We start from the raw sequence: 15,488 nt of genomic DNA, 5'->3' as shown, positions 1-15,488 counted from the left end.
TAGTGTTACTGATAATAATTTTAAAGTTGAAAGTGATTGCCAATCACAGGGTCTAACCTCTATTTGTGATGAGTGAGTGTGAGATTATACAGAGATGATGGTGTGTCCTTTTTGGTGAAGCACCTGAATATTGTGGGTTTGTTCTTCCCCCTTTCTTGAGCTATGAAGGAAGAAAACTCAGAAACACAAGAATAGTCAGAATAGTATCAAATAGGGGCATCTGGGTGGCTCAGTTGTTTAAGTATCTGCCTTTGGCTCAGGTAATGATCCCAGGGCCCTAGGATTGAGCTCCATGGCAGGCTCCCTGCTCAGCAGGAGGTCTGTTTCTCCCTCTCCCTCTCCTTTCACCCCTCCCCCTGCTCATGTTCTCTCTCAATATTTCTGTCTCTCTCTCAAATAAATAAAATCTTTAAGAAAAAACAATAGTATCAGGTAAAATGACAACACACTTGGCCATCAGATCCCACTACTGTTTAGTGGTTGGAAGAAAATCAGATGATAAGTATTATCAAAGACACAAAAGAAATCAAAGATTAGATCAAGCAAAGTTGTCATTTCATTTGCTTCCATATATTGAACAAGTTTTTTTTTTTTTTAAGATTTTATTTATTTATTTGTCAGAGCACAAGCAAGAGGAGTGGCAGGCAGAGAGAGAAGCAGGCTCCCCACTGAGCAGGGAACCCCATTAGGGACTCGATCCCAGGATCCTGGGATCATGACCTGAGCCAAAGACAGATGTTCAACTGACTGAGCCCCCAGGCGTCCCTTCAACAGGTATTTTTGAGCACTTAATATGTGCTATGCAACATGCAGAAGCTAGGGACGTGATAATCGATGAAATATCATGTATATCTTCATATGAAATGAAATCTATGCAAGATATTCATTCTAGTATTGATTCAAATAGCAAAAGATTGGAAACAGCCTTTTAAATATGAGATTGGTTAAATAAATTCTGCTAGATCCATCTGATGAAATTTATGCAGTCCTAAAAAAGTATGAATAGGCTTCAGACATTCTGGTAGTAGCAGGTTAGCACACTCAGGCCGACTTTCCAGTGAGGGCTACTGAAAAAGCGGAACAAAATCATAAAAACAAAGGTCTTGAAAGTGGTAAAGAGGAAGTAAGTCAGTGAAGAATTACAGGTCTAAAAATCTGCAAGTCACACACTGAGAGAGGTTCAGTCCAGCACACAAAACCCCATTATTGCTGAGAAACTGAAATTGATGTGGTCTTTGGGACCTCAGAGGACCAGGGAAATCTATGTCAAAGCACAGGTTAAGGGGTGCCTGGGTGGCTCAGTCAGTTAGGTGTGTGCCTTCAGCTCAGGCCAGGATCCAGGGGTCCTGGGATCCAGCCCCACATTAGGCTCCCTGCTCACAGGGAGTCTGCTTCTCCCTTTACTCCCTGGAGGAATGGATTCTCACCCAAGGTAGAGAATCTGATAAACTAGCCCCCAGTTTAAGGAAGGATCTGAAACAGCCATTGTGCTTTTTGCTATCTGGGCTGGTCACCTCTCAGTGGTCTAGATAAACCTCATTTAGCTTAAGGTGGTCCTGCCCAGGTGGTGCCCTCAGGCATCTGCAAAAGCAAACAAAAGTCTTCTCTTAAGAAGTGCCAGCATTCAAGATCTGTAATTATTCCCATCTAATAGTCAAATACAATAACCAGCATCAAGGATAACTAGCACACAAATAACACAGGATGAGCAAGAACCAGGAAAAACAACAGGCAGCAGAGGCAGACACACAGCTTGTAAGGTACTGGAATTACTGCAAACAAAATATAAAACAACTGTTGTGACTAACTGTGTTAGAAGTTTTTTTCAAAGCTTGAAAATACCTATAGGAAAGAGGGAACTCTAAGAAATGATAAATCTGAACAAAGAACCGAATAAAACTTTTTAAGATTTTATTTATTTATTTGACAGACAGAGATCACAAGTAGGCAAAGAGGCAGGCAGAGAGAGAGAGAGAGAGAGAGAGGGGAGGAAACAGGCTCCCTGCAGAGCAGAGAGCTTGATGTGGGGCTCGATTCCAGGACCCTGGGATCACCGAATAAAACTTTTAAATTTATTTTTTTTTTTAAAGATTTTATTTATTTATTTGTCAGAGAGAGTGAGCACAGGCAGACAGAGAGGCAGGCAGAGGCAGAGGGAGAAGCAGGCTCCCCGCTGAGCAAGGAGCCCGATGTGGGACTCGATCCCAGGACACTGGGATCATGACCTGAGCCGAAGGCAGCCGCTTAACCAACTGAGCCACCCAGGCGTCCCCGAATAAAACTTTTAGAACCAAATAGTGTGATGGCCAAAATCAAAACCTAATGCAAGAGTTTAACAGCTCTTTAAGCAAATTAGACACAGTCAAGGAGAGCATTCAGTAACTGGGATCATTCAGAATACAGCACGAAGATATAACAAAAGGTAAAGGTAGAATGAGAAGGTCCAACCTTCCAACATCCCTTTATTTGGAATCCCAGGAGGAAAGGAGTGAATGAGGTGGGGCATTATGTGAATATATAATAGCTAAAAAAACCTTCCAGAACAGATTCGGGATCCCCAAAGCCCACTGAATTCCAAGTAGCATATTTATAAAGACATCTACACCTGACCATATTATTGTGAAACTGAAAGTAAACATAGAGAAATCATTGGAAAAGCAGCCAGAGATGGTTGCACAGGATCTCTGCACTTTTTCCTATAACTGCATTTGAATCTATAGTTACCTCAAAATGATAAGTTTAATAATTTTTTAAAGCTGTCAGACAAAAATAAATGTATTTTATTTAGGTAATTATTAGGTAGGTGGACGGCTGCCTTCTCAGATGTAACAGTACAAGCCAGAAACCAGTGGAGAGGTATTTCCAATGTGCTAATAGAAAACATCTGGCAACCTGAATTCTATACTCAATAAAAAGATCCTTTAAGAGTAAAAGTGTCAGGCACCTGGGTGGCTCAGTGGGTTAAAGCCTCTGCCTTTGGCTCAGGTCATGATCCCAAAGTCCTGGGATCAAGCCCCACATCAGGCTCTCTGCTCGGCAGGGAGCCTGCTTCCTCCTCTCTCTCTCTGCCTGCCTCTCTGCCTACTTGTGATCTCTGTCTGTCAAATAAATAAATAAAATCTTTAAAAAGGAAAAAAAGTAAAAGTGAAAGAATGCATCCATTAGAAGGGGAGTTCTGCTCAGTTATGAAAAGATACAGAGGCCAACATATCCGATAAATGTTTGTTGGGTACTACTGTTTGCCAGCAGTGTCCTGGCAATATAAACAAATATACAAATAATCCAATGTCAGGTTACAGTAACATGTGTATCCCAGGCAAACAGCTACATTTAGTGCTCAGTGGCAGCAACAGAGGTTTTCTCATTCAGATTCTGTGCCAGATTTGAGAAGCATACTTGGACCTGTAGCTCCACACCAGCATTTACTGGTGATATTTTGACCTGCGTAAGCCCTTCTGTTGACATCTTTCTGTGTCTTTTATTGAAGCATCCGTAGAGAACAGAGCACATATCAGAAATGCACACTCAATAACTATCCTATACTGAGCACAACTGGGTAACCAGCATTCTGAATCCCTCCCCATGTTCCTTGCAGACCCTCTGTCACTAAGGCCACCATTGTCCTGACACCAACACCACAGATTTGTTTTGCCTGTTTCTGATCTTTGTAGAATGGAAAAACACAGTACATGCTCAGTACATACTCTCTGACTTCCTTTACTCTATATTATATCTGTGAAATACAGTTCATCTTGTTAGTGCTTTTTCCGTCATTTCATTTTTTGACTATATCATAATTTACTTACCCGTTCCATTTGTGGACATCTTGGTCATTTTTACTATTCTTACTTTTTTTCTAATAAATTGTTTATCTGCTTGAAAAGTCTATCGAAATTGAAATAAAAAAAAATTTCAGACAATCAAACTAAAAAGAATTTAGCATCAGCATACTTAAGAAAAATGAAATTCTAAACCATGTACTTCAAATAGATGAAAATTATCCTAGACAGAAGGTCAGAAATATAAGAACAATGAAAAACAAAGCAGTAAATATTTGGATAATTATTAATGAACATTGATTATATAAACCAAAAAATAATATTTTGTGGGCGTTTAAGATGGAGCAAGTTCAAATATATGGCAACTCATAAGAAAGGCATGAGAGTCAGGACTCTAGTAGATCAAAGTGTTACATCGGCTCATATTGTCATGGAAGAGGGCAAAAGTATCAACTAATAGTAAACTTTGATAAGCTGAGGATTTGCGTTTTAATTTTTAGGATAAATGGTCAGAGAAAGGAAATAGACTATATAACTTCTAACTTAATAAAGAGAAAATGAAGTACTAAAAATAAAGTCAGTAAATCAGAGAGGGAATCAGGGAGAAAACACAAGCAGGTCAGATTGAAAACACACAGTAGAATAGTAGATTTAAATCCACATATATCAGTAATTATATTAAATGTAAATAGACTAAATAGTTAAAAGATAAAGATAAAAAAGATTTTATAAATGACACCTGAAATATATGGATATAAAAAATTGACATTATTAAAATTTGGTGAAAAGATATATCATGTAAATACTAACCAAAAGAAAGCTAGTCTTTATGGTAAAAAACATTACTGAAGTAAAGAGGGTTAGCATTTTATGGCAGTAAAAGATTCAGCTCACCAAGAGGATTTAAATGCACATTCTATGACCCAGCAATCCCATTCTTCAGCACATACTCTTAAGAAGCTCCTAAAAACACATATGCAATGCAGTTCAAAGCATTTTTTTTAAAAATAACCAGCCACTAGAAACGATGGGAATATCCATCAGTAGAAGAATGGATTAATACATTTTTGCATGTTAAACACTGGAGTATTACACAGCAGAGAAAATGCACTACACATGGCTGCTTGAATGAATATTACAGAAGTAATAATGAGTCTAAGAAGCCAGATATAAAAGGATATATGCATATGATTCCATTTAGATCAAATTTGAAAAGAGGCAAAACTAAACTATATTGTTCTGGGATGCATATAAATGAGGACAAAAGCAAAGATGTTAATACCATAAAAGTCAAGAGTATGGGGGGGGCAGGGAATTTAATTAGGAAAGGAACCATGGTGGAGGAGCCTCTAAGGTGCTGGTATTATTCCATTTCTTGCTGGGGTGGCAATAGCCTGGATATTTTCTTTATGTATATTAATGTTTTATGATCATCAGATCCCCCTTTTGGGTACTGTTTTCTAATTATTAAAATTGGTAATAGGGGTTTTTTGGTGATTAGTTTGTGGCTTACTTTTACTTTTCATGTTATATTCTTCTACTTAAACAAAACCTTAAGTGAATATTAGAGAAAATGAATGGTCTCAGAGCTAAAGGCAACACTAAGATGTTTCCATCTGAGAATAAAACCAAAATGCTAAGATCTGTTGAAAGTAGTGCTAACCTCTCTTTTCTTATATTCACCAGGTTAACTTTGAGGAATTTAAGGAAGGTTTTGTGGCAGTGTTGTCATCAAGTGCTGGTGTTGGCTCCTCTGATGAAGACAGTAATTCTTTGGAATCAAGTAAGAGGAATTCTTCCTCTTACTTCAAGTGTTGTTGTTGTTTTCATTATTTATCTGTTACCTTCTGGAGTGTGATATTCAGATTGAAGACTATAGCAGGTCTGAGAAATAAATTGTAACTCTACTCCCTTACTGCCAGCCTGTATGGACTGGGATAAGACTGGGTTTTTTCTTCTTTTGCTTCCTTATTTGTGCAATAGTGTTGGAAAGGAGAAGCTCTATTGTTTTCCTTTATACACAGTACTTCTGCTCACCAGATGTATGGTAGTCTGTCCCACACCAGCAATTCTCCAACACCACCTGGGTTTCCTACATTGTAACTCAGTCCTGACGTTGCCTACCTGCCGATGGCATCAGATCCCACAGGCCAAGGGCTCAGTCCCACAAAGTGACACTTTAGTCTCAGGTCCAGTGACTGGCTCTAAATCAGAGGCTCCCACAACCCCTTCCTCAGGTTCAATTAATTTGCAAGAGGAGCTCCTAGAACTCAGGAAGATAGTTTACTTACCAGATCACTAGTTTATTATAAAAAAATATAAGTCAGGAACAGCCAGGTGGAAGAGGACACAGGGCAATGTGTGGGGAAAGGATGCAGAGCTTCAGTGCCCTCTCTGGGCATGCCATTCTTCCCCAGTCTCTATGTGTTCACCCCAGGAGCTCTCTGAACCCCATCCTGATGGATTTTTATGCAGGCTTCATTACGTAGACATGATGGATCAAATCGTTGGCTATTGGTGATTGAACTCCATCTCCAGCCCCTCCCCCTTCCCTGGAGGTCAGGGTTTGTAGCTTCCCTGTTTGTAGCTTCTCCCTTCCAAGTGCCACTGGGTCTGCTCATAGGTTCTCTTGTTTTCTCTCTGCTGACCTTCGGATCACATGGTTGTGTCCCTGGGCAACCAGCCCCCAACCGTAGGGGCTTTCCAGAAGTCACCTCATTAACATAAACTCAGGTTTGGTTGCTCTTGTCACTTAGGAAATTCCATGGGTTTTAGGAGCTCCGAGCCAGGGATGAGATGAAGAGCAAATATATACTTATGATAAATCAGGGTATCACAAGTGTCAAATAATATCATGTGCTGTGCTTACAGCATTGGCTGTTGACAAGATAAAATAGATGTAGAGCAGCTGAAGTTTTGATAATTGAAACCTTAGTGCAGACACAGGTGAATCCAGACCACAGAGGTTGGCAGAGCAGGCAGGATGCCAGCAGCCAGAGACAGACCTCGCTGTGTCTTTTGTCAGACAGTAGAGTTGTGTTGTGCTGGTAGGCATAACTAGACTCCCGTTATGGGAATGGGGCTGCTGGGACAAAGATAGCCCAAGTGGAAGTGGTGTCCGGAGGGGGGTTGCCCTCTGACTTTGGTAGTGGTCAGGAGGTGGAGGGAGGGTTTGGAGAGTGGTCCATTCAGGGGCATGTAGATTGTGGGGTAAGGGTGAGAAGATGCTGGCAGACATTGTCGTTAGTACCTGCTCCATCAGACTTGAGACTGTGGGTGGCAGCCATGCTTCCTACCCATCTTGGCTGTCTCTGATGAGTATTGGGCAGGTGAGCGAAAGGGGGCATGGGGCACTGTGTTCGAGGTTGGAGACATGCAGTTGATGAGCAGATCGAGCAGGGAGCTCTTTCCCTTGGCCCCTCAGCAGGCTCCTGCCATGGTGTGGATCCTGGGTCTGGAGAAGCTACATGACTGGATAGCAGGGATAGCAGTGTGGGAGGGCTTGGGGCAGGGGAGGTGGAAAGTGGAAAGAATGAGAGCTCACATGGATTGTCTTCAGTGTACCAGACTCCCTGAGGTTCTTCAGATGAGGAATTGAGGCCGGATATGTGAAGGGATTTATTTGTTCAATATCCCACAGCTAGTAAGTGATGACCAAGACTCGAGTCGCTGTTTTCCAACTGCAAGCCCCGGGCCCTATTATATGCAGTGTAGACAGAACCCACTCCTTCCACTGCCGAAGGCTGCAGAGCACCCGGGTATAGTGTGGAGAACCCTGCCATGGGGGGAGCGGTGGGAACCGTGTGTAGGACCCTCAGGGCATTCGCTGGTTGCTTTATCTGACACTTTTCTTCTCCAAGAGCTGAAGAAGACTACTGGCCTTTAGGAACACAGGATTTGGGGATGTGTACACGGTGATGGCGTACAGGAATGGAAAGGTGTGGCATCCCTGACACTGCGGGTCCCCTCCTCCCATGCTGGAGAATGCATGGAGCTGCTTCTTTTTTTTTTTTTTTTTTAAAGGTTTTATTTATTTACTTGACAGAGAGAGAGGGATCACAAGTAGGCAGAGAGGCAGGCAGAGAGAGAGAGAGAGGGAAGCAGGCCCGATGCGGGGCTCGATCCTAGGATCCTGGGATCATGACCTGAGCCGAGGCAGAGGTTTAACCCACTGAGCCACCCAGGCGCCCCCATGCTTGGAGCTTCTAAATATAAAACTGGATCTGTGGACGCACGCTCAGTTCCTCCAAAGAGAAAGGAACTATTCTAGGACTTGGAGGTTTTTTCCACTTATTCTATTTTTTTGTTGTTTTCTTTGTTTTTTTTCTTTTCTTTTGGATTTCAAAGGTTTTTAAAGGGTCATATGTGTGGCCTGACACTCCTCGCCTCGTGCCAGCCGAAGGTGGGGAGTATCAGAGGCCCTCTGAGTTTTCTGTGCTTGGTTTCCTTAATGTACCCCAGCTTCCCACTTCCTGCCTGATAGGACTTTCCCCTCTTCCTAAACCACCTCACTGTGGAAGCTTCTTCCTCCGCCTATATTAATCAGCCTGCAGCCTCTCTGTAACCAGAAACCATGCTCAGATGCAGGAGCCTGCATTCACTGGTCCTCACTTAGCCTTTTGGCAGCTCTTTGGTGGGAGCCTCTTTCCATGTTTGTAGCTTCCCCCTTCCAAATGCCACTGGGTCTGCTCAGAGTTTCTCCTGTTTTCTTTCTGCTGACCTGGACACTTTGCCCTCCTCTTCAGCACATCACATTCCTGTTGTCCAGGGTGTTTGGCATAGTGTCCATGATTACCTTCAAGTGTCCCAGTGAGGTGAGCAATGCTGTATTCACCCTGAGTATTGTCAGCTGCCTTAAATGTCATGCTGTCACTTCACAGTCTATCCATCCCATGTGGAGCTCGGCATCTTCCTTCCTCGACCCCAGTGTCTGTCTGCCACTGGTATCACTGTGCTTCCAACTGGCCAGGCTGTACCCAGCCCCCTCGTCTGATGTGGTCCTAAGGGCAGGGGCCGTGGCCTGGCCATTTGGGACATGGAAGAAAGGAATGATGTGATACTTGGCTCAAAGGAGCATGATACCTCTCAGTGAAATGCTGCTCAGTTTTCCTGGCCTGGCCTTTCTGCACTGAACCCTATGCCTTTCTGTCCAGCCAGCCCACTCTGGTTACTTTCCTCTGAACCTGTGTCCTGTACTGGTTGCTGCCATGATGCCCTCCCGTCTGTCTCCTCCCCACCCAGATTCCACACAGAGTCAGTGTTGTTTGTTCTCTGTCCGAGAGGCCCCAGATGCTCTGTACAGAAGTGGATAGGTCAGGAGAGAAGAAGGAAGTGTGAGGGGTTGTTAGGGTTTAAGGGATTGTCATGAATCCCAAACTAAAACCCGAGCCTGCCTCTGTGCCAGACTTCAGACCTGCAAAGTTTCAGCCTTCGGGGCTGTGTGTGAGGTCCACGCCCACAGTGCCCTGATGGTCCTGCCCAGCTTGGGTCCAGAAGTGAGCAGGGTGGGAAGTGACATTCTGGTCTCAAGAGCAGTATGTCGCTGGATTATTGGAGGGTTTTTTCCTTTTTTCCTAATAAGCCATTAGCACTAGTCTTCTATTATATAAACAAGAAGTCTTTTCTTATCAGTAGTAGTCTTTTACTCCACAAACAAAAGCAAAACATGCTCAGAAAAATTTAAGCAGGGACATCTGGGTGGCTCAGTTGGGTTAAGTGTCTGCCTTTGGCTCAGGTCATGATCCCAGGGTTCTGCTTTCTCCCTCTGTCTGCCACTACCCTTGCTTGTGCACGCATGGTTGCGCACTCTCTCTCTCTCTTTCAATCTCAGACAAATAAATAAATAAAATCTTTTTAAAAAGAAAAATTTAAACAGCACATAGGGTTTAGCGTAGAAGTCCCCGTCTGCCAGCCTGGGTTTCTCAGTCCCGTGCCTGAGGATTAGGGAGAATCGACTGACCGCTGTTAACTGTTCTCTGTGTTCTTCCAGACGTTCTCTGTGTGCATCTGTGAGAGCAGCACTCCACATCTTGGAATGTGTTGCAGCAGTGTGTGTGGGGCCCCCACCAAACCTCCTGTTTTCTTTCCAGCAGCCTCTCGTGCTGTCCCGCCAAAGTATGTGAGCGGCTCTAAGTGGTACGGTCGCTGGAGCCGGCCTGAGCCTGAGCCAGGTGGCCCTGCAGCAGGAGCCAAATGTTTACCAGAACAGCCCGCCTGGACCCCTGGGAGAGGCCAGCTCCACCGCTCTGCGTCTTTGGAAACTGTGGAGGTGGGTCCAGTTCCCCTTCCCTACCCAGGTCGCCATTTCATTAGTCATGGTGACATGACTACAAGAGAATGTGAGGACAGGTGGGCATTCCTGGGCATCTCAAGTCACCGGAAGCATGGGTACACATTAGGAAATGACATTTCATTCTAAAGCATCTCTGGGTCTGATTGTCTGCAGGGAAGTTCTGGCCAGCAAGTTACTCCTTTAGATATTGGGCGGAGAATTGGTGCCCAAATCACTTGTTTCTTTCCTTCCCCTGCTTACCACCACCAGCTTTCTCCCAGCACTGCAAGAAGACTGGTTTTATGGTTTCATAGGAGTGAGGAAAGAAAAGGAAGATGCTCTTCTGATGCTCCTGCAAGGTTAGGAATTTGGAAGTACCAAGCCCGCAGTCCCACCTGCCTTGAATACTTAGAACATACCAAGGCCCACACACTTCCTTGGGGGTTAATTCTAGCCCTGCCTTTCCCTGAGTTGTTCACTGCCGCTGGGACCAACCCAGGAGATGGGCTGCTGGAGCCCGACAGCCTTTGTGTCAGGAAATATCCATGAGCAGAGCCACAGCTTTCAAGTTAACCATGGATTCCTTAGACCTATTTTCAAGAATTTCAGAAGGTTCCTGGTTCCTGCTGTCTGTGATGTATACTTTGTCTGGTGGGGCTTTATGGGGACTTATTTTTAGTAAGACAGCTCTGGGCCTCTCACATTAATTTGTTTTCGTGTTCAGCATTTGTTGAGGCAAACATACCTACTTTAATCCTAGAGTCCCTTTGCTCAGGGGTGTTATATGCCTAGACAATACCAGCAAACCCCAGGTGTTCACTTTTTTATCCTCTTTAATCTTTGGTCCTCAGAGTTGGAGGTCTGAGGTGTCAGCTCTGTCTCCATTGTACCATTCTGCTTGGTAGAACCATCTTGGATCCCTGGAACTAGAACATGGGAAAATGTTGTTTTTAAGGTTGTTGGTTGGGCTGAATGCATTAGAAAAATTCCACTCTTATTTCAGTGCTGGCTCTGAGGGGTGCTGAGTCTTGGTCAACTTGGCATTTCTTCCAGGATCAGTCATGGGAAACACAGCACCTGTCAAAAGCAGACTTTGACTTTTAGTTGGCTGACTTGGCCACAATAACGAGGTTTTCACTTGAGTCAAGTGTTTCTTGGTGGCCTTCACTCTGCATGGTGCAGCTTGCAAAGGGCCCTGAGGTGTCAGGTGTTTGCTACACATCATGCTGTCCCTGGAGCTCTTGGAGAGACAGAGAAAGCCACTCTCCCTCCAACTGTTGGCTGAACTGATAAGGATAATAAGGGATGGGGTGCGGAGAGGTGAGGACCATTAAGCTTATGTCAAGATGATGTGGTGTGATGGTAGGTTGACCATGCCCCACAGCCACTCCTCTCCAGTGCTAGTGTCTGAAGCCAGTGCCACAAGGACCTGTTGATTGGGAAGCGTTTTCTCTCCTTTTAGGGTACAAGTGCCTGATTATGTTTTTAGTGTGAACTACTGATGATTTTTGGTTTATGTTGAGGAACTTCCTGTGTCCCTGTGTCTACATTGTAGCACTTAGTCTGTGAGAGGGAGCTGCTCTGTGTCCGTGCCTCTTGGCCTGGGCGCAGAGCCCTCCTGCAGGTGTGGGCTTTCCCTCGAGGAGCTGCGTCTCACCAACTTGTTGTTCCTCTTCCTCAGTCCCTTCCCCGCCCCAGAACATACCTTTCTGTCTGTTCCTGGAGCTCTGGCCACTGCCACATATTCTGGGGAATTTATATCTTTCTCTTTTCATTTTCACAGAGTCTCAAGTCAGACGAAGAAACTGAAAGTGCTAAAGAACCTCAGAATGAGTTGTTTGAAGCACGAGGTAAAGCCACAGCTTCATGGTTGGTGCTGCCTCCCTTTGACCAGTGCTTTGAAGTTCAAAGAGCTAGGTCATTGGGCAGTGAGCCAGCCATGTGTAATTTCCTTGGAAGCATGCAGAGTGGGTGGTGTCCCTGGGGAGCCCCCTATTCCAGAGGTAGTCCCAGCTGGGAGGTGGTCACGATCCTCAGCATCCCCTGGGGACAGACCCTTAGAGGCTACTGGCTCAATGAGCAGTATGTCCTGCCCTGTCTCATAGTCTGTGAGGACCAGTGTGACCCCAGCTGGCAGGCATGGCCTTCGGGTGGTCCCAGGCCTGTTGTACTGCCTTCTTGATGTGCCGGGCCTCAGCAGGTCCTCTTCCTGACTGTGTGCAAGCAGTCTTGGCAGCTGTCAGCAGCCCTGTCTGTGCTCCAGATGAAATGCCAGACATAATCCTGGTCCTCGGGAGCCTTGCAGCAACAACCGGAAGGGAGCAGTAGTGTGCCCACGTGTGGGTCTGTGGATGCCCTGAGCATGTCACAGGGCAGAAAGTACAGAAACTTGACTCAAAGGGAGAGACCTGAATTGCCCTTGAATTTCTGCTGGATTAAAAATCAGCAGCTGGAACCAAGCATGCTCCAGATTGTGGTCCTCAAGGACAAGGGCCACTGATCATTGTTTACTTTGGTGGATGTCTGAGGGACTGACCTGAGCACTCATCTGTGCTGCTGGACGAAGCACATAGATCAGGAAGAGCAGCCAGGCCACCACATCTTAACTGCCTTGGCCTTGAAGTATAAATTTAGAGCAGGAGAGGAAGGACTGTCTGGGAACGTTGTACATGGTGGGATTTGGGGTCTTCACCCGCAGGTTCCTCCTAGCCTTGAGCAGGAACCTTTCCACTGCATTAGAGCTGACAGTAGTGCATGAAACTCACATCAGACCTCAGAGGATTGATTTACCTCCTCCACCATTCCTGAGGGAAAAACCCTAGTATCAGAGGTGCTTTTAGAAATTTCAGACTCTTTAAGGTAGAAGGGATCTCAAAGAAGGCATTTTCCTCAGCCCGGCACAGTGCTGTTCGTGAGCACACAGGCCAGTATGGACTGGCCGTGGAGGGGATGTCTGGCTTGAAGCAAGGCTCATCCATGGATGGCTTCCCATGGGCACGCCCACGTCTGTGTTCTTCCACAAGTTGTCCCTCTGGCTAAGCTCAGAAATAGAAGTTTCTCAAAATTGTTTTTTAAATAACTTGTCTAGTTTTTTGGGTTTTATTTTTATGTGTGTTTTTTGGGGGTTTTTTTGTTTGTTTTTTCTTTTTGATAAATACAAATAATATAGCCTTCTTTTATGAGCTTTCAGTGGTCTGACTTCTGACTTTAGGAGGTTCCCTGCAGAAAAAGCTTTCCCCACATGGACCACAATGTTCCCACCACTATTTTATTATGCAAATCTGCAAACACAGAAACGAACAGCCATGTACCCATCACCTTTGACGCTTTGCTACTTGAGTGTCCATCTGCCTGTCCCTCTGGTTTCAGAGTACATTGCCAACATTGGTGTGTTCCCCCCCAGGTGCTTCCACCTAGAGCATAGGGTTTACCTGTCACTCTCCCTGCTTCAGGCCAGCTGCCAGCTTGGGGTTCTGAGGTCTTTGGGTGCCTCCAGAAGCCTTGCAGCCCCTCCTTGGACACCCCTGAGAGCCGGGTCCGGGGCATCTGGGAAGAGCTGGGTGTTGGCAGAAGCGGCCACCTCAATGAGCAAGAGCTGGCCATCGTCTGTGAAAGCATCGGGCTCCAGGGACTGGAGAAGGAGGTGAGAGGGGCCAAGGCAGACCACACTGGAGGGCTCTTTACGATGGTCAGATTGATGTTGGGTCTGGGGAGTCCCTTCACTCTCCAGACACTGATGTGGTTGTACTACTTTCTGGTCGGAAGTCCTCTGATAACTCTCAGTGCTGCTGCTGAGGTCTGCACCCACGCAGGTCACAAGTGGCCTGTCTCACTGACATCTGAGCATCTTCACTCCTGACCCTTCCTCTGCCTAGAGTACACTAACCCCTTCTTGCATTGCCCAGGTCTACCATCCAGCCCAGATATCATGCCCTCTGAAGCAGGCTGTGCTCCCCAGGGGCTGAATTCACCCCTCCTTCCTTCTGTAGGGGTGGGCAGTGGTGATGGGGAAGCTCCCCCTTGGTAAAATTCTTCTTAGCCCTGCTGTTCTTGGTAGTTCCTGAACTGCTGGGGGCCCAGGGCACCTTCCATATGTATGTTTTCTTACCATCCAGTGAGTTCCTGGCATGGTAGACTCTGAATGGATATTTGTGGAATTAGGAAGTGCAGGTGGCATCCATTCACAACAGGGTGGAAAGTGACCAGGTGTGGAGATGTCACAGGCCAGAGTCAAGGGAGGTCAGAGTGTCCCAGACAGTTCGAATTTGGTAAGGATGAGCAGACTGCCCAGCTTGGGGAGGGAAGGCCTGGGTGGTGGTGGCCTCAGCACTGGTGTGGTGGCTTTTGTCTAGGAACTGGAGGATCTGTTTAACAAACTGGATCAAGACGGAGACGGCAGAGTGAGTCTTGAGGAATTCCAGCTTGGCCTGTTCAATCATGGGCCCACTTCACTTCCAGAATCTTCCACTCCCGTCAAACCGAGCATGTCCTGGTCTCATTACCAGGTAAAATGGGATGATTAAGCCTTGATCCGCAGCAATAATTGCTGTTGCTCTCTGGCCTTCAGCATCTTCGCAGACCTGGGAATTGGCGGGGGTGTGTACACGTACGTGTGTCAGTGGGAGGCCAGGTGACCTAGATTCTAGAACCACACAGGTCTTGTGGCTGATCTGGCATTGCCCCTCCCTAGCTGTGTGTCCCTGTTCAAGTTACTTGCCTTCTCTGAGCCACAGGCTCTTCATATGTAAAATGGGTGCCTCATAAATATTCAATGAGGCTTACCTGGCAGCCTTCCTTGGTTGTGGGATAGGCTGCCTTCCAGTAGGAGAGCTCCTTCTCTCCTCCATGTTGTGGTGCAGTGAGAGCATTCCATACCTTCCCTAGGAGTAGCTCCCCAGATACTCCTTACCCTGTGCTCTCCCTGTCCTATATTCCTAAATTTTCTCTGTCATACAAATACCAGGTTACTGCAGATAGAGGAGAGCAGATTTGGGGCAGTTATTTAAATTTGATCTCAGGACAAATGAGGTGGCTGAGCCACTGGGTGGCTCAGTCGGTGAAACATCTGCTTTCGGCTCAGATCATGATCCCGGAGTTCTGGGATCAGAGTCCCTAGTCGGGCTCCCTGCTCAGTGGGGAGTCTGCTTCTCCCTCTGCCTACCACTCCCCCTGCTTGTGCTCTCAATCTCTGTCTGTTTCTTTCTCTGTTAAATAAATAAGTAAATTCCTTAAAAATAATAATAATAAATAAATAAATGAGTTCATTGTGATCTCATTTGGTGACCGTTGCCTTAGCATTTTGTTTTCCTCCATCCCAGCACAGGAAAACCTCCCTTTTCCATCACGGGGCATGGTTCTCTGAAGAGGCTTGCTGATGTGGCTGATCCCATAGTTTGTGGGTGGTGGTGCAGGACCAGTAATATTGTTTCTGCTAGGCT

General features: G+C 45.7%; 1 protein-coding gene across 1 annotated transcript in view; it reads left to right on the top strand.

Annotated features, from left to right (window-relative positions):
* Positions 1–15,488, top strand: part of NINL (ninein like) — a 130,913-nt gene that overhangs the window by 55,707 nt on the left and 59,718 nt on the right. Inside the window, exons 3-7 of the mRNA XM_080813621.1 lie at positions 5,466–5,562; positions 9,869–10,047; positions 11,834–11,900; positions 13,503–13,693; positions 14,403–14,555. Coding sequence (XP_080669747.1) covers positions 5,466–5,562; positions 9,869–10,047; positions 11,834–11,900; positions 13,503–13,693; positions 14,403–14,555 — 687 coding nt within the window. The remainder of the gene's footprint in view (positions 1–5,465; positions 5,563–9,868; positions 10,048–11,833; positions 11,901–13,502; positions 13,694–14,402; positions 14,556–15,488) is intronic.

The sequence above is a fragment of the Martes martes genome (genome assembly GCF_963455335.1).
Source record: "Martes martes genome assembly, chromosome: 9".
NCBI classification, from domain to species: domain Eukaryota; kingdom Metazoa; phylum Chordata; class Mammalia; order Carnivora; family Mustelidae; genus Martes; species Martes martes.
The sequence above is the reverse complement of the archived record's forward strand: the minus strand, read 5'-3'. Positions and strand labels throughout refer to the sequence as shown.